Consider the following 18461-nt stretch of genomic DNA (forward strand, 5'->3'; position numbering starts at 1 on the left):
AGTCTGGGGATTGAGTCCCATTGATGTGGGCAACCTCGCTGTGAGGGTTGCTATGGCAGCTTGGGGATGGAGTGAGTGAAAGAACAAATGAAGTGTGTGTGTGTGTGTGTGTGTGTGTGCTCATGGTGCTGGTATGGCGAAGGGGGTGCTAATTGAGTGAGCACAAGGGGGATTTCCTAAACAATGGGAGGATTGTGTGTGTGTGCATGTGTGTGTTTGCCGGGAGGAAGAGCAGTCGTGAGTTTTTGTGTACATCATGCGGATCCATGGTCTGCATAACACCACAGCACTACAAATGCTTCTTCTGCTGTAACTCGAGCTCAGCTTTCTCACTCAATTCTTTTAATTTAATTGCCACTGTGCTTTGCTTGCAGTCGAGTGTGTGTGTGACAGAGGACTAGCCCATGAATCAGTGCTGCTGGTGGCTCTCACGCTAATCAGTAAAGTGTGTGTGTGTGTATATATTGTGCCTGAATCCTGGTGCACCCTTTCCCTTGTAACAAATTCAAGCTGACAGCAGGAACTGTATGCAGTGCGACCACTACTCCAGTCCCCCTCCCCCCACGTGAACTGAACCCTGCATCAAGGGTCATTATATAACTCCCTCTTTCTCTCCCTCCCTGTGACACACTGGGAGTGTTCAGCAGAGTGTCGGGGGCGCTGGAAGTTAAGCTTTCGGATTTTTGTTTCAGCCCCACTTCTCCCCTTCTGCACAGGCATCCAAACTCCTTTCAGTCATCTTCTAGCAAAGCACGGACTCCTACAGGGCGCGAGGATTTTCCTTTTAATGACACAGACACTGGTTGAAGCTATGATAGGATGGCATCCTTGCCTCAGTCTGCGGTGGAAAAAAGCGTTTCTTTGTTAAATAGGGCACATCTGTTTACAATCACGCACACTGAATCTTCTTGTCTTCCTACTTCGCTTTTTCACACATACACACACGCGCACACACGCAGTCTACTTGCCATAGCAACAAGGGCTAGCAAATGAGGCAAATATCTGTGGGGGGGGAATGGGTCGCAAATCGCATCCCGATCGGCTTCTGATCTTTTGATCACTCGCTCTCATGCTTCTACATATTTATGTGAACGAGCGTGATCGTCCAGAGCTTTCTGTGGAGTGATTAGCTTTGCACCCCGTGCTGCTCGAACACACCTCAGCCTGATTGGTTATTGGCTTGGTGACTCACCGCGTACGACTTGTGTGCAGAAGAGCGGTAGTTCATCTATAATAGGTCCGAATACTTTCGTAATAAAGCAAAAGATGCACGTTATTTTTAACAGGTCTGTGATTTCAGGGTTTCCACAGACGCACTTTGTGCCCAACAATCCGTAATCAGTGCGCCATTTTTGCGCTTTTCTCGTGTTAGCTATAATAATAATAATAATAATAATAGTAATAAAAGATCTCTCACTTAATAAATGGAGATCCCAGCCTCTTCCTTAGTTGGCACTGCCATTAAGGTGCATAATAAAATCGGGAGATTAAGCATGATAGTGCGTGCTCCATTTATAATTAGTGCGCGTAACGCTGCGTCTCCGTGCGTCTCCCCGTCATTAGCCAATCTGCATCCATCTGCTCGCACTGCATCAGCTGCCACGTTAGGCCCAGTGTGGACGTCACAGATTTTTTTTTCCCTTTTTCCTCACCTTTTTTTTCCTGTTCCACCAGAGCATCTCTCTCTCTCACTCTCTCCCTCTCTCTCTCTCTCTCTCCTTCTGCTCTCCCTCTCTTTCTACACCGCCCACTCCTTCCCCAATCATTGATCCGACCACTCACTGCCGCCTCGCCGGCTTCTTTTGCCTCATTACATCGCCCGCTGCGCTTTCTGCATTTTTTTAGGGAGGAGAAACGGCACATTTTGGGACCAAGAAAAAAGAAAAAGAAAAAACACATCACCATGGCGAGCACCGAGGATAAAGCGGCCAACAAGGAGAACGTGTCCAGCTGGAAGGACTCCATCTACAACCCGAGAACCGGGGAGCTGTTGGGTCGTACTGCCAGCAGCTGGGGTAAGGATCCCCGTTACACAGCAGTCAATTAGTGGCCGCGCTTTGACATTCACGGAGCTTATACCTAATCTTATATTCATTTTCAAAGCATTTATAGCCACGTGTCTCTTCGGTATAAAGCCTGCTATAAATTCCTTTGTGTGGATGGATTTAAATGAGTGCCACATAGATGGCTGAGAAGCCATCACAGGCCTGTGTGAAGGTGTTAAAGGAGAAGCCTGTACCAAGAGGCTCGCCAAGATAAATGATGCTATCAGAGGTGTGCAGCAGTCTGTCTCTGCTGCATAGAGAAAAACAGCCAAGCAAGCGATAATCAGTCACAGCAGCCTGGTAAAAAAAAATTTAATACATATTTTTTAAATGAATGATCAGCATCTGCATTAACAGAGTTATCCGGGACCTGCACTGACACAGCAGAGCCCAGCTGAGAAAGATGCTCATCATAGCTGAGGAATGTGCCACAGCATTCCTGAGCACAGTCAATATCTGATCAGGCCATACATTTTATGTAATAATCCCCCAGTTATTTCCAGAGTAAGGTAGTAACAGGGGTACCCTCCCTCCAGCAGCCGGCTCCTATAGGCTAGCGCAGATTGTCAGGCTGCCTGCGCCCCTGTGCTGCTGTGCAGTGGGATGCTCCATTGCAGTTGCATGGCCGCCCACATTAGCATGCCTGTCAAGGTCAAATGGGATTCCCTCTCTCCTCTTTCTCTTTTATGCACCAGGCAGGTGCATTGTGGGATACTGTTGGAGTGGAATGAGGGAGGGGGGGTGTACAGCAGGAAGCTGAGGGGTCCACCCCCCACCCCCCCTTTTTTTGGCAACTTAGAGGGCATCCGTGCTGTGCAGGCTGGATGATGGTGAACCATTTTGAGTCAGATGTTCCCATAAATGCAGCTTTTTCTCTCCCTGCAGTTATATAAACGAGACAGCAGATGCCCCGAGAAACTGCAGCAATCTTTGAATCACGTTTGGGCTGAAAAGTGAAATGTGGCCTCACATTTGTTAGCAGCCGGTGAAATTTCCTCCCATATTCAAAATGGTTTCCCTCAAAGGGACAGTTCATTCAAATGACCTGAAGACGAGGGGAGGTGTAAAGAAATCAAGCGTAAGGCTGTGGCTAAAATTTTCAGTTAATCGCAGTGAATCCCTCTTTATCTCATCACCATCATCTTTCTCTTTCTCTCATTCGTTTCCTCCTGTGACATCCTCCAGCACTCATCCTCTTGTTCTACTTGGTCTTCTACTGCTTCTTGGCCGGCATGTTCGCTCTGACCATGTGGGTGATGCTGCTCACTCTGGATGACTATGTGCCGAGGTACAGAGACCGCGTCCCAGAGCCAGGTTAGTATGTCTCAAGATTAAAATACACAGGAGTAACTGGACTTTTCCTTTCCTGTTCCTGGCAGCATCACTCATCCAGGCATTCATTATTAATACCTGCACCAATAAGGTGCTGCCACAATAAAGCGCTGCATAACAGCTGCTTTTTGCATCGATCTATTTTGAAGACTCTTCCTGTGTGATATCACCGGTGGATACTGTTGGCTGAGTGTTTTCTTTCCAAGTGTATAAAGAGGGGAAAATGGTTCTACAGCCCACACACAATCAAAGATAGCCAAAAGTAGCAATGTTTTTCCCCCTTTTCTCGCTCCCAGTGAACTCCCTGCCCTGTTCCCACCCACAACCAATCAGCATCTTCATCTACTTTGAACTAGGTGTTGTTGGTTTTTGGAGGACTGCTTGGCAGGAACCCATAGTTCCACACTGAATACCAACCCAAACAGACACAACCTTGTAGCATAAATTCACCATGATTATTTCTATATATGCGTATTAAGACATCATTCACCTCCACCTTTAATGACGAGTTTTGATAACTCTGTATAGGTGTGGTTTGACGACCATTAGAATAGTTTCCAGGTTTTTCCGAGGGTAGACAGGAAGAGACCACCCTCACTAACCTCTGAGCTTTAAAGGTTAATCCTAGTAGGCTTTCTTAGGGTAAAGAGTTAATAGCAGATGTAATGGATCTAAGGTTACTTGGGTTCAGTTGATCTCCCTGCACACAGTGCAGTCACCACACCTGTAAATAGGAGTGCAGCATGAAGATGGCCATGCAGAAGTCAGATTTCAAAATGAATCCTTTAAGTAGATTATCAGAATCAGTGAGGTTCTCCTACAGTACTCATGGTGACAGCCCAACTATGTTGCCTGCTATTTCTTAGCTGACAAACAGAAGGCTAACATTTATTACCAGCTGGATATCAATGGCATGATGAAGGGCTTTAGGCTGAATCCTGAAACCATACTTTTTAAATTATCAGCTGTATGCAGAACCAATTTTTTTAATGTTCTGCTAAGATACCATTTGATGATTTGCTTTGCCTGAACATCACAACAGATTTGGTTATTTCATAACCGCCGATCTGGACCTGCTGCTGGAAAGTGTGGTTGTATAAAATGTGGCATACTTGTTAAGAGATCATCGATGCTTTGGCAGGACATTGTTTAACTGTGTTTGAATGATAAAAATCGAGGTGCAGGCGCCGTGTTGTTTTTGGTGTCCTCTCTGACAGTAATCGTTGCTGATTGCTGTTGATAGTTTCGATTTTGTCTTGATGTTTAATGTGTAAATCTGTCTTCCTCTGAGTTGATGGCTGTGTGTCTGGTTTGTGTTTCCAGTAAGTTTTATTAGATGATTGATTGTATTCTGGTGATTCATCTTGGATTGGAGGAGTTAACAGAGCTTTCAGAGACCAACACTACTCCTTATTTAAAAGCTCACAATCGTATTAGATTATAAAACATGCATAAATGATCTCAATTTTGCAGTAAATATTATTCTCGTTTTGGCTTCAGTGCTCCATAGTATGGTGGTTTACACATTGGCCTAATGAGTGAAAGCTTCCCAGCTTGATTCCGGGAGGGACACAAATCCCTTTGGGGTTGTGTCAGGAAGGGCATCAAGCGTAAAAAATCTGCCAAATCAAATAAGCGGAGCTACCCGCTGTGGCGACCCCGTGTGAATAAGGGAGCAGCTGAAAGTGGCTTTTTATTTGGCTCCAGTGCTGAGAGGGCCTGTCCAACTCACAGTGCCATCCCCGCAGCACCACCTACCTGAAACGCATTCAGGGTGTGTATGTGTTCACCCCTTTCCTTCGTTTACCTTATGTCTCGTTACAGGGTTGGTGATTCGTCCAAATTCACTGGACATTACTTTCAACAAATCTGACTCAAAAAACTACAGAACCTATGTCAACCATCTGGAATCCTTCCTGCAAAGTAAGTGCACTTTGCTCTAATGCATGGATAAATTAAACAGATTGAAAGCGAGCTGTAATAAAATGAACACCACTCTCCCTCTCTCTGATCTTTTTCCACTGACTCCTGCCAAATATCTGAATACGCTGTACCTCAATCCATCTCTGTCTCTGCATCAGGATACAACGATTCGATGCAGGAGAACAACGCGGACTGCATTCCGGGAGAGTATTACATGCAGGACGGCGGTGAGATGACAAAGAAAGTTTGTCCCTTCAGGAGGACCTCCCTGAGTTTGTGCTCCGGCCTTTCTGACACCGACTTTGGATATCAAGAAGGAAAGCCCTGTGTGCTGCTGAAGATGAACAGGGTAACACCCGCTATTTCTCACAGATCCAGGGAAACGCGCGGCCTTTTCCTGTTTTCCGCACAGCCTCTATTCTCCACTTATTTGTCCCTGTGCTGAGAGTTCCCAAAAATAAATGATTTCTAATTCTGGACCCACACAAGCAGCAGCCGTGCACAGTTTCAACCTCGCTTCCTGTTTCTCTCCTTTCGTAGATTATTGGCCTGAAGCCAATTGGGGATCCCTACATCAACTGCACGGTCAAAGTAAAGCATTTTCTCTACATTACACTTGTCCTGCTGGCTTGTATGTGTATTTTTTGTCTTTTTTATTTCTTTCATACAAAAACATAACAGTTTCACTGTTTTCTTTCCGTTGATCTCGCTTTCATTTCTTCCTTCTTTTTGTTTGTGTTGTGTCTGATATCTTCCTGCATGCTGTCACTGATGGCTTTAGGGTAAGATAAATATGTAAATTTTACAGGATAAGGCCAGTAGGGGTGTTAACACATTTTCATTATGTAACATACCATTATGCAGGTGCCTCTAAACCAGTCTTAGTGCCATTCTAATGTCTATTTTAATCTAATCGGTGTAAGTTTTCTGCCAGAAATGTCACTGTTTTGGATTGAGTGGAACGCATCGTGTTTTCCACTTCATTTAAACCTCCTCGCTTACAGCAGAGAGTCCTCACTTTTCTGTCTTGTTCCGTCCCGTTTCATGTGTTCTCGGAATATGTCTCATTAATTCGACATTAAATGAATTCCTTCATTGTAAAATCTTTACTCTGAGACGTGTCCTGCCTTGCAGAAAGACCACCCGGTCCAAATGCACTACTTCCCAAGTGAGGGCCGCATTGATAAGATGTATTTCCCCTACTACGGCAAGAAAGCCCATGTAAGTATTTAACTACAGCCGGACAATGTCCACTAACCTGCCCAATAAGTGATGTGTTACTAATGAATGACCGCCTCGGTCCTGATGCAGGAGAACTACATGCAGCCCCTGGTGGCTGTGAAGCTGCTGCTCACCAAGGAGGACTACAACAAGGAGCTGGCCGTGGAGTGCAGGGTAGAGGGCACCAACCTGCGCAACAACGACGAGCGGGATAAATTCCTGGGCCGCGTAACGTTCAGGGTTAAGGTGGTGGAGTAAAAGGCAAATATACAGCCTGTGAAAGGAAATCTAATTGAAGCTGCCCACTAAGGATTTATCTTTATTTTATTTTGTTTTATTTTCAAAAAAGGAAGGAATCGTCAAAACGTCACAAAGGCGGCATTTTGGGATGTGGCACAACACAGCCAGTGATACAGTGGTACCGCATGCTGCTTTCATGACATTTCTGACTTTTCTTTTCTTAATGATTCCTCGCTGACCTCCTCAAAGACCCTCATAACAAAGCACAGGCTCCACTCCTGAGTCCGTCCATCCGCACGCCCTCCCTCCCCTTTCCCCTCTTCCCCTCCCTTCCCTATTCACCTATTGCACTGTTCATCCTCCACTCAGTTATGTTTTTTTTTTCTTTATTTGTATTGACGTGATTAGATAACTTATAGCCATTGCAACCAAGCCATTTGGAGCTGTTGTGTAATTGTTGATGAAACAATTTTGTTTAAATTTGTTTTTAGAGCTTCCCGCTGCCGGGGAAGAGAGTGTTGCTTTCATCTCTTAAACTGTATGGATTCAGTATTATCATCAGTGTGGAGAGCATTTTTATCTTGTTGTATAGTATAACTGAGAAAGTAGAACATCTCCAGAGTATTACTCATCGCACATCACAAAGACTTCATGGAAACATACCTTGATAATCAAGTATAGCCACTGTATCCCTGTATATGAAATGCCAATTACAAAGTCCCTTTCTACTATAAATACATTGTGATCCTATATCATATTTAGGGGAATTATAGATAGATCTTTGTCTTGTGGTCCGCGTAGCCACAACCCAGTCTTGTGCTGTGTGTCCGTCTGTCTGCATGTCCGTCTGTCTGTCTGCCCGTCTTCCTGTTTACTCACCTCTCCACTGCAATAGCAAACACGTGGGTGAGCCCTCCGGGACTTGAGACCACCTCGCGGGGCTGGGGGGGTGCTGTCGTGTCGACTGTGGTTCAAGGCGACACAGGCGCGCTCTCGCTCGCGAGAAGGTACGGTGTAAAAATTAGCTTTTAAGGCGGAGAGGCGCTGGAAAAAGCGTTGTTGCAAAACTCAAAAGTTCACTGTAACTATGTACTGTATATCTATACGTGATCTGTATATCTATCTGGGTCTCAAAGATTGTTAGTTTTTCTCTCTTCTTCAGCCTGTTGATCTGATTGTCTGCCAATCTATTACTCTTCAATGTATATATATATAAACTATCTTACCATATTTACTTAATTCACACTGTATTTTTGTCACAAAAACACAATGTCTGTGCACTGTAAAGAAATAATTTAAACAAAGATTTACAGGAAAATATCTTATTCAAAGCTATGTTTACACAGTCTTAAAAGGAACCCGCATTTGAACGAACAACTTGTAACATCTCTTCAGGGTGCCTTAAGACCTGATGAAATAAATTGTGGGATAAGTGATTTTGAAGAAAAAATGGAGTCCTGTGTTGTGTTTTGTTTTCCTTGATTCAAATTCTACCTTAAATTCTGTCAGCATCAAAGTCAAACTTCACTGGTTCTGATTCTTTACAACAACTTGCTTTTTTGCACCAATATCTAATATAGTAGACACTCTGTGCAGACATGGAAGATGACCTGCTGAAGTTCTGATTACGAAGCGTCAGAATGGAGAAGAAAGGCATGGTTGTTGGTGCCAGATGTGCTCGTTTGAGCTGATTACTCTGAATCATCTCTTTACAGAGAATAGTCTGAAAAAGAGAAAATATAAGAGAACAGCAGTTCTCTGGAAGAAAATGCCTTTTTGATGCCAGAGGACAGAAGAGAATGGTCAGATTGCTAAAGGTAATAAGAAGGTAACAACTAACTCATTACAACCAGTGTATGCAGAAGACCATCTCTGAATGTGCAACATCTCAAACCTTGAAGAAGAAGACCTGAGAACAGGAGACTGAAGCTAATATTTGCACAGAGTCACCAAAACTGGAGAAACAGAATATTTGGATAAACACTGTCCAATCTGCTGAGTCACATTCAGATGGTAGGGCCAGAATTTAAATGAGATGAAATCATGGATCCATCCTTCCTTGTATCAACAGTTCAGCCACCTGCCGCATTTTCTTGCTGCACTTAATGGCACACTTTGATCGTCAAAATTACCAGCTGAGTATCGTTTAAACACCGCAGCCTACCCGAGCATTGTTGCTGACCACAGTTTGTGACTGCACTGTACCCATTTTCTAATGGCTGCTTCCAGCAGGATAGTGCATGATGTCAAACTGGGTTCTTGAACATGACAATGAGTTCACTGTACTCAAACCGCCATACTCACCAGATCTCAGTCCAACAGAGCACCTTTGGGATGCGGTGAAAAGGGAGATTAGCGTCATAGATGTGCAGCTAGCAAATCTGCAGCAACTGTGTGATGCTATTATGTTAAAATGGACCAAAAGAAATAATAGCAACAATGAAAACAAAAGCAGTTTTTCTTCTTCTTGTGAAATAACAATGATTTGACCTCTTTTGTCCAGGGACAGTTACATAAATGAAGCCATGTGTAAAGATGGAGGGGGATTCTGTCTTTTGAGGAACTGATAACAACTCAGACACCTGATGCCCAGAGACAAACCTAGGCACTATTGTTGTAATGGGTCACAAACTCCCCAAAAAAGGCCTCGAAACACTTATTTAATCTTTAACAAGGACATGTTTTCATGCATGTATCAATTCATTTTTAGGGCATATCTTTATTTCACCCATCCTGTGACTGAACAAAGGAATGTTTAATTGTATTTTTGGATGCATCATAAAATTACATAATTGTACTTGTTTAAATTCCCAATTCTGCTTCATACCTCTGGGACTGGAAAGAGAGCTAGTGAGGGACCGCAGTTGTTTATTGAAGCCTGGGATTGTTTATCTTCAACCTCTAAGTACTCTCACTGCAGTTGCAGCACATATTTGCTGGCACACGAGGGAGCCAGAAGCAAGAACAGTTTAGGAGTGAGCATGGCACTAACACAGTGCTGCTTGTTGGATGACGAACTGCAAGGGAGCAGGTCTTGGTGTGGCATTTGAAGTTAGCATGCTTAAATAAAATCTAAGCAATCATTAGTCTGTAAAGATTTGTTCATCTTTAAAACCTCAACAGTCTTTTCCTCATTTCTCAGAAACCTAGTCTAGCCTGGTATTTGTGCAAAAGGCCAGACCTGTAACAGAGTCTGAATTGGCTGTAGAGGTCAGAATACATCAGTAGAGGCATTCAGATCACACCTGTCTGCTCTAATTTCACAGTGCCTTCATCTGCCCGGCTCCTGCAGCGCCCCTGGGCTGCAGCAGCTCCCCTGGGCTGCAGCAGCTCAGTCCTTCGTTGTCAACAGCAGTCTGAACCCAAGTCCTGCTACGTGAGATAATCTGTCGGGGTTTAGCTGCAGCAAGAATCCACCTTAAGTTCTGCTAAGCACTTACCGTCCTTGAGTTGGACTGTGGTAAACAACTGGTACCGGAGACAAAAGAAAGTACACTTCTTCAGCTGTATGGACAAAGGAGGTGGGCAAACATGTGCTGGAAAATAAACCTGTCTGACATGAAGACCTCACACATAAATGAGTGTTTCACATGTTGGTGTCTTCAATCATCATTTCATATTTTCCCCTTCAGGCCATCACAGCCACCAGGATACGTTTAAGTGTTGACTTTTAATTTCATTCATATTTCACAAAAAATGAGAGACCAAACGTGATAAAGCTGTGAAATGTTTTACAGCTGCATCACATTTAACTTTTGATTTTTGCTCAGATTCTTGGCAGTAAAGCTGAGATGCTACAGAACTTGAAGGGATTTGAAGCTGATTTGAGCGAAGAAGGCGCAAGGATAACGCTGGTTGTCGCCTTATCAGCTATGAGCTGAACATGCCAATTTGGAGCACAGCCTGACTGTAGTCAGTATCCTAAAGGGATTAATGCGACTGATATTTTTAGGTTTTACTCCAGAGTTCTCAGCAGCACTTTCCCTGTGGTTATATTTAGCCCAGAGAACATGCGGGACTCGATTTGGGCCGCTCTCTGTTGTTTAGGCTTCAAGGTGACAACAAATGACAAACACGTGAATATTCATGAGTGAAGAAAGACACTTTTTAAAAGACATTTTAATTTATTCCAATGAGTCACGATTCAAGGAAATGTCTGCTGTGCTGTACATCGTCTAGTGTAGCAATTCCTCTCATTTTATATTTACATGCATCGTGTACTTATTAAAATTACCTGTAAAAACTGACCTCTGTGCAAGATCTGGAAATTTAAAAACTCTGAGATGCGTAAACAAGAATAACATAAATTTTCCTCACACTAAACTGAGTCCTTAGACTCAGCCCAATCACCAAAACAGCATCATCTCAAACTAAGAAAGGAGCCCCGAGTTAGCGTTTCAGGGCCAGATAAGCAACCTGTGCTTTCCTCGTTCAGGAATTTATTGCTCAATCTTAATTTTAATCTTTCATGTGCAGCAATGAGCTGCATTTTCAGCGCTCATCTCTCCCCCAAAATCCCAGAGCTAGAGTCTCCATTTCTCACTACAAGCAGAGGCTCACAGCACCAACAGCAGAGGGACTCACTGAAGAGGTTTTTGGTATTTTTCACTGTCTTTCATTTAATTCTAAATTCTAAATTACTTACATACAATATTTTCCTTCCTCTCTGTGCATAGATATATATATATTTTTTTTTTATATATACAATACATACAATTGTAACAATTGGTCTTATAAAACTAAACCATTCAGTGTAAATGCAATCCTAATTGTCAGATTTAGGATCGCAATAGTTGACTAAAAAAATACAATTATGTCCGCCACATGGTGTTAGATAAAAAGCACTTTCGTCGTAGAAACAGCGTGATCTGATGACAGCATCGATGAAGGAAAGTGCTCTGAAGTTCTACAGTTCACTACAAATGAACCTCCTCCAATTCTATTAAATGTCTACATGTGTGGTTGTTCCTGTTTGTTTGTAACACAACACTGCTTCAGCTGGTAAAACCACACACACTGAACCTCTTAGACAGGAACTTTATAAAGTAATAAGGTATTTCTGGCACAAACATATTGCTTTAAATTGCTCCTCTTACTCCTCTAACACGTGTGTCATTAATGAAAACTTTAGTAACGCTTTCTCCTAGCAGTCATTTATGGTCAAAGTGGTTGCAAAGCTACAACATTAGAAAAGAACCTGAGCGACAGTGCTCGAAACACATTGTCAAATCCTTCATATTTTACTGCTTCCCTATGCCATGGACATCCTTACAAGAGAGGGACGGTGCGTCTTTCTCGACAGAGACACTCGTGTTCGCCTCTCGTAAAACTTTTTTTCTTTTTTACATGAGTTTAGAAAACAAAATACTGAATGTTAACACTGTTGTTTCATATCGAATGTGGCTGCTCACAGCAACGTACACGTGCCAGACTTCTTGTCATCATCGAGACCTCCTCCACCTTCTTTCCTGTTGGGATCATTGAGCTCGTCAAATAGTCCTGTGTCGATCATCTCCTGCTGCCACGGGATGGGTACAGCGCCTGTGCTAAACTCCCTAAAGAATTTCTCATCGTTGGCGTCGAACTCGATGCCCTTGATCTCAGAGAACTCGGCGATGTCACCAGTGTCCTTGGCATAGACAACGTTGGGCTTGGGGACCCATGGAGGGTCAACCAGCCCTGCCTCCAGGCGGGGAAAGTTGATGGTCTTGAACCACTCGTGCTTCCTGGGATCCTCCATGTTGTTCCTAATGAAAAGACAAAAAATACACTTCTCTATCAGAGTTTGTGAATTGCAATGTCCGATCCATTTGGCAACTCAAGGGCAGCATTTAGACATCCATTATACTAGCATTAAGTTCACAAATGGCAATAAAATTCTTGGATAAAAGAGCCACTTACCTCATGCCCAGACGCTCGTCCATTTTTTTCTTGAGGAACAGCTGGATGATGTCCTTGGTTGGTGCATCAAAGCACCTGTGCTCCCACTTTGGCTCCTCATTTTGGATGCGCCTCTGCACCTCTTCCTTCTCAACCTTCTCCTTTTTGCTCTCAGGGCCTTTAAAAGGTGTATAGCCAGCCACCATCTCATAGATACTGCAGCCCAGGGCCCACCAGTCCACTGATGTCCTGTATGGAGTTTTGGTAAGGATCTCAGGGGCCATGTAGGCTCCAGTACCAGCCTGGATAAAGGACGAATATGAGATTCAAATACAATAAACACTTCATTAGATATTCTGACCTAATGGAAGGTGTTTTTATATTTATTACGAAACTTGAAACTTGTAAGACCATTTAAGGAGGAAGCACTTAACACTAAGCAAAAAGTAGGTATAGTATTATATAGCATGTGGCCATACCCCTCAACAGAAGAAGAGAGCTAAAAATCTTTATAAACTCTTCACATCTTGTCTCTTTAACTTTCACCTGTCACTCTATTCCCTGCTTTTTTCCTGCCCTTCTGCTCCCATCTCATCCTTGCTTTCCCTATATGACCCCACATGTAGCCTCGGACTAGGAGCTTAATCCTATTGCTAAGCCTGCTACCTGTCAAGAGTTGTGTATATCTACGCACTGACAGAGCTGTCCGGCCTCTTATATAAGGGACAGCCATTTCTGGATACTATAGCCGCCAGCAGAAATAAAAGACAGACAGCACGTAGCCATGAATTACTAATGGACATATACAGTAAACTGATATAAAACTTAAAAAGCTACTGCAAGCAAACAGTAGGAACTACAGGATTCACTGTCCTGCTATAGTGACACCTAAAATGCATTTACTATGTACTGAAAGTATTCTGTTTGGAGCTAGGATGTCCTCCATGTATACCCAGGTGCTCCACCTACAGTCCAAAGATAGACAGACTAGGTGGATGGAAACTAAAGTATTGCCTCTTACATGTCTGCCCTGTGACTGACTGGCACACTGTATAAAGTTATACAGCGTGCTGTAAATGTTTAAACATTAATTATGTATTTTATACTACAAGACACCAAACATGCAAAACTAGTGAAATGCATTCATTTTCCAGTTTTCTCCCTGTGCAACTATTTAAAAAACCCATGTATGACCACTCGTGTCACACATTTTAAATCAAAGTTCATCTGATTTTAGTGTGTTTTTAGCGTTTTTAAAGAACAGTTCTAGACGTGTTTGCAAACTATCACATCTAAACATGTTCAGCGTACGTTTTACCTGGATCTGTCAATCTAATCTGGGACAGACTTGTGTAATTCCACTAAGAGGATTAGGGGTCCAAAGCCAGCCTTGCCTGTAAAGGTTAGCCTAGTCACTTTGGCTGGCTGCGGAGCATCAGAGTACGTGATAATGAGCTTACTGGACTTTCATATAGCCAAGAGCTTACTCTTTGCTGCAGCAAGTAAGTCCTAAAGAAACCCTGGTCCTTAGATGTGTACAGTGGGGTATAATTTAATGTTAGCATTACCTACTGTCTGTCAAAAACATGTTTTTGTCAGCAAATCACAAATATTATTATCATTTTAATTAACTATGCAACCACTGGTGTGACATCATGAACTCAGTGAGAGCATTGTATGTCTATTTCCTTTTCTTCGGAGTAAAGCAAGAGACTCATATGCTATATGTGTGCTGTTGAAAGACAGTGCAGCACAGCTAAGGCAAGGTGCCAGAAATAACTAAATCTCTGTGACCAGGTTCTTCAGGGAGACCTTCTTACACTTAGCAAGCGGTACTTTTAAAAGCACTGAACCTGCAAGATCTCTAACATAACCACAGCACAAAATGGTGGCCTATAAATAGGCCAGCCATAATCTGACCGCTAAAGGATCAAATGACTTATATAATCGATTCAGAGACTCTCATCGCACAGATCCTTAAGGAATCCAGTAATCCCTGTCCGGATTTAAAGTAAACGCCAAACCAGGACTGACATCTGCCCAGTACCTTACCTCCACCTGTCTTTGGATAGTTAAAAAAGACATGGTGGAAATCAAAGCTTGTGTATGTATATGTGTGGTTTATGATGGGTTGACAAAAATATGTCTATAAGAGCATGAGTCAGCACAGGACATTTTGCGAGCAGCAAAATATGCCTTATGCTGCTTCAGGGTCTTTGACTAACAGCCCATTTCTGGTAGATATTTTCTACTGTACTTTGGCTGCCCACTCATTCACAAGGAGTCACCACAGTGGGTAGTTCCACATGTTTGAGTTTTTACATCGGATGCTGCTCCTGATGCAACCCCAAAAGCATTTGGCTCTCCTCCTGGAATTAAACCAGGGGGCTTTTGCTTGTTAGGGAAATATGTAAACCACTACACTATGGAGCCACTATGAAATCCTATAATCAGTCCTGGCATCATATAGCTGTGGCTCTCATGCTAACAGATTTCTAAGAGCTTAAGAGTGAAACTCAGTGTACTTGTTGTTCTGCATTGTGTTAAAAGTGGAAAAGAAAACCCTGCCATCTGAATTTATAACATCACTGTTGTGTGGGACATCTACTCACCATCTGGGTGACAGTCTTCTCTGGAGTGATTTCTATGGCCAGACCCAAATCTGAAAGTCGGCACTGGCCTTGGCTATCAAGCAACACGTTCTCTGGTTTCATGTCACGATATATTATATTCATGGCGTGCAGGTGCAGAATGCCAGTGGTGATCTGCGCTGTGTAGTGGATGATGCGTTTCATCTCAATGCCCTTGTCTGCACCCTTGCCATCGTAGCCTATGTTGTAAATGTGGTATTTGAGGTCTCCTCCATTCATCAGGGTCATGACAAGGCACAGGTGGGTCTTGTTGTCATAAGCGTACGCCAAGTTGACCAGGAACAGGCTGTTAACCTTCTCTAAGATTTTCTTCTCCAACAGGGCCATCTTCTCACCTCCCTTCTTCTTCAGGCGCTTTTTACACAACTTCTTGCAGGCATACATCTGGCCTGTGTTCTTGACCTGAACAGCACATACCTGGAGGAAAACACATTATTTGTTAGGAATGATAGCTTCCAGATGTTAATCACATCATGTTAGTTCATTTTACTACAAAAATAGCATGGTCTTCTGGTAGCTTACTGACTGATCGGATAGTTCCCACTCTCTACTTTGGTATTAACAAAATGTATATAAGAAAATAGATGTGACTTATCTTTTGAAACTTAAATGTTCCTATTTCAGAATTTCACACTAAATATGATCATAAAATATCTCAAAATCCAGAGAGTGGTGCAGGACTTATTGTTTAAGATGATCATCTAGCTTGACCCTTGCCAGTGATTTTTTGCCAAATCTGACACCTCTCTTGCAGTCAAGGCCTACTATCTGAAGAGTCACTTCACTTATCATTGTTTATAATTCAAAGGTGATTTCTATTTTACTAGTTAAATGAAAAAACTGGGCTCATTGCTTAGCTTTCAACCACTTTTCATGCTGATTTAGCACAAAGCAATAACAGTCACAGCAAATTTTCACCAGGTTATCGCCAAAATCTCCACATTTACATTAAACAGATATAGTATAATTTTTTGGTGACTACATTGCTCTTTGGACTTCTATTGTATTAATTTTCTGAGCAAGTTGTATTGATTTTGTTCTATGTTTGTTTATTTACGCCTGTTTGTCAGAGCTTGACTTGACAGTAAAAAAGTTCCTCAGGGTTCAGTTGTGGGTCCTCTATCAGTGCATTAGACACTGTCAGCCTAAACCATGATGAGATAAAAGCATTTTTACACACATATTTTTTTTGTTGCCTCTCAATACATTTTATTTTTGCCATTTACACAATTTCATACTGCTCTTTTCTACTCCACTAATATAATTACTGCTCAGTTCAAATGCAGTAATGAAACACGTTTTTTCTTTGCAAATAGAATATTTTAAATTAAACTGTACTCAGTTACTGGGTTGAAAGCTTTCTTATATTCTTTAATCCTCAGGTGTTTTGAAAAGACACAATCCCTAAACCAATTAAACAAAGTAATACCTTGTGAAACGCAAGACAAAAATTAGGCTGCAATGCCCGTGTGCTATGCGACTTCATTTACTTAAAAGCGAGCACACCTCTACAGCTTAGTTTAGCTTTATCCATACTCTATGGTCATAATGGGATGACTCTTGCAACTCAAATAAATTAATTGAGATGTATTTGCATGCTTACCTCTCCAAAGCCTCCTTTTCCTAGAGTTCTGAACTCATAGAAGTATTTGTCATTGATGGGCTGTTTCTCATACTCCTTCCACTGGAGGAATTTGTCAAAGAACGGGCTGGTCTGATAATCTGTGAAGGGTTTTCCTTTCAGAAATTCTCTTACACCGTCCTGGACCTTGCCTTTCATCACCTCCTCGAAGTTGGCATCGGTGACAGATTTGCATTTGTCAGCAGCCTCTCCAGTAAGAAATGTCAGAAAGCTCTTGGAGTCAGCCTTGCAATACTTGGTCATGATGTTTTGGCGTGCCTTGTCTTTTGTTGCTCCTTCAGCCAGATCCCAGTCATACAACTCATCCAAGAACTCTGCGGCAAGCTTAAACTCATTGTTACTTGCAAGGAACTCGCGGAAAAACTTTTTGCCAATAGGCTGCCTTTCACAAAGTAATGTAAAGTCCTTTTCAATGGTAGCTCGTATTGACGTGCACGCCTCAGGCTTGGGGAGAGACAAGCTGCGACGCCGCTTTTTCATCTCCTTGTCATCGCCACCCTGGGCTTTTAGGTAGGCCGTGTTGGCCACCAGGTTATCCAGTCCCCCCATGTCACACATCTTGACAGCTGTATGTTGTCTGTCCCCCCTAAGAAACTGGGTTCTTCAGTGGGTGCCGATGGATACCCTGTCACTTTCAGAATGTGTGTCTGTGTGACGGCGCAATTTGCTCAAAAGCCACTGTGCAAATGAGCTCCCTTACCCAGCCTACCTGCAAACCTAAGACACACTGACACACCCAGTAATTACTCATTTAGAATTAAATACCAGGGAGGGATTTTGGCTTAAGGATCTTTGTGTGGTCTATTCAAGGATGCTGAGCACGGAAAGGGAATCGTAAGCGGGCTCTGTCGTAAGAGGCTTTGTAGCCCTCTATATTTATTCATGGTGTTCAGTAGCCTTTGAGTAGTTCAGTGAGTTCTGTTGACTATGCATTTAATGGTGAGGTAGTAAAAGATCAGAAATAAGCATAAAGTACTCTGGGAAGAGTGAGTCACGATTGAGCAATGTAGTTCATCAGCATCCTACTTTTTTCTCTTTCTCCTCATCCAGACTCAACAGAGCAGATACATTAGAGTGCTTGCTCCTAATCTGTCTGCTTCTTTTTTTGCCCTCACACTTTCATTCTCATGATTCACCTCATTCATCACTGATCAGCACGTCACAACGACACCTACTGAGGATATTCAAGAGAATGCTTACCTCAAGACTCTATTTTCTTAGACAATAGCCAAATGTTTACTTAGTTCGTGTTTAGGGTGTTATCATTTATCCATAATAAGATTTTATAGCTCACTGATCTGAGTAGCTGTTGAACAGACATGTGGAGTAGACCATCATAAATTAATCTGTTGCATGTGAAGGCTAGAACACTGAGTTTTGAATCTTGAAAATTATAGCATATACATTATTTGCTATATATAATGTAAAATGAAAATTACTTTCTGCATGAGTAAAAGTCAACAGAGGGAAAAACACACATCAGTAGTGGTCCCATCTTTGGAAGTGTACATGTGTCAACACAGAAAC

General features: G+C 42.6%; 2 protein-coding genes across 2 annotated transcripts; one reads left to right on the plus strand and one right to left on the minus strand.

The window, feature by feature from the left end:
* Window positions 1-1717: 1717 nt before the first annotated feature.
* On the plus strand, window positions 1718-8215 carry atp1b3a (ATPase Na+/K+ transporting subunit beta 3a). Its single transcript, XM_003438031.5, has 7 exons — window positions 1718-2015; window positions 3231-3359; window positions 5202-5300; window positions 5459-5649; window positions 5841-5891; window positions 6435-6521; window positions 6612-8215. The coding sequence occupies exons 1-7, from the start codon at window positions 1904-1906 to the stop codon at window positions 6777-6779; spliced, it is 837 nt and encodes a 278-aa protein (XP_003438079.1). The 5' UTR covers window positions 1718-1903; the 3' UTR covers window positions 6780-8215.
* Window positions 8216-10865: 2650 nt separating this feature from the next.
* On the minus strand, window positions 10866-17647 carry grk7a (G protein-coupled receptor kinase 7a). Its single transcript, XM_003437792.4, has 4 exons — window positions 16896-17647; window positions 15254-15709; window positions 12663-12943; window positions 10866-12508 (listed from the first exon to the last, which is right to left on the minus strand). The coding sequence occupies exons 1-4, from the start codon at window positions 17490-17492 to the stop codon at window positions 12169-12171; spliced, it is 1674 nt and encodes a 557-aa protein (XP_003437840.1). The 5' UTR covers window positions 17493-17647; the 3' UTR covers window positions 10866-12168.
* Between the last annotated feature and the right edge of the window lie 814 nt (window positions 17648-18461).

The sequence above is a fragment of the Oreochromis niloticus genome, linkage group LG18, assembly GCF_001858045.2.
Source record: "Oreochromis niloticus isolate F11D_XX linkage group LG18, O_niloticus_UMD_NMBU, whole genome shotgun sequence".
In the NCBI taxonomy this organism is placed as follows: domain Eukaryota; kingdom Metazoa; phylum Chordata; class Actinopteri; order Cichliformes; family Cichlidae; genus Oreochromis; species Oreochromis niloticus.

Bases quoted from the DNA above. Each gene is read 5' to 3' on its own strand.
- atp1b3a (XM_003438031.5), top strand. From the start codon at position 1,904: ATGGCGAGCACCGAGGATAAAGCGGCCAACAAGGAGAACGTGTCCAGC. The intron at 2,016-3,230 runs GTAAGGATCCCC...GACATCCTCCAG, and splicing joins TCGTACTGCCAGCAGCTGGG to CACTCATCCTCTTGTTCTAC. The intron at 5,301-5,458 runs GTAAGTGCACTT...TCTCTGCATCAG, and splicing joins TCTGGAATCCTTCCTGCAAA to GATACAACGATTCGATGCAG.
- grk7a (XM_003437792.4), bottom strand. From the start codon at position 17,492: ATGTGTGACATGGGGGGACTGGATAACCTGGTGGCCAACACGGCCTAC. The intron at 12,944-15,253 runs GTGAGTAGATGT...TCCTTTATCCAG, and splicing joins AGAAGACTGTCACCCAGATG to GCTGGTACTGGAGCCTACAT. The intron at 12,509-12,662 runs GTAAGTGGCTCT...TCTTTTCATTAG, and splicing joins GACGAGCGTCTGGGCATGAG to GAACAACATGGAGGATCCCA.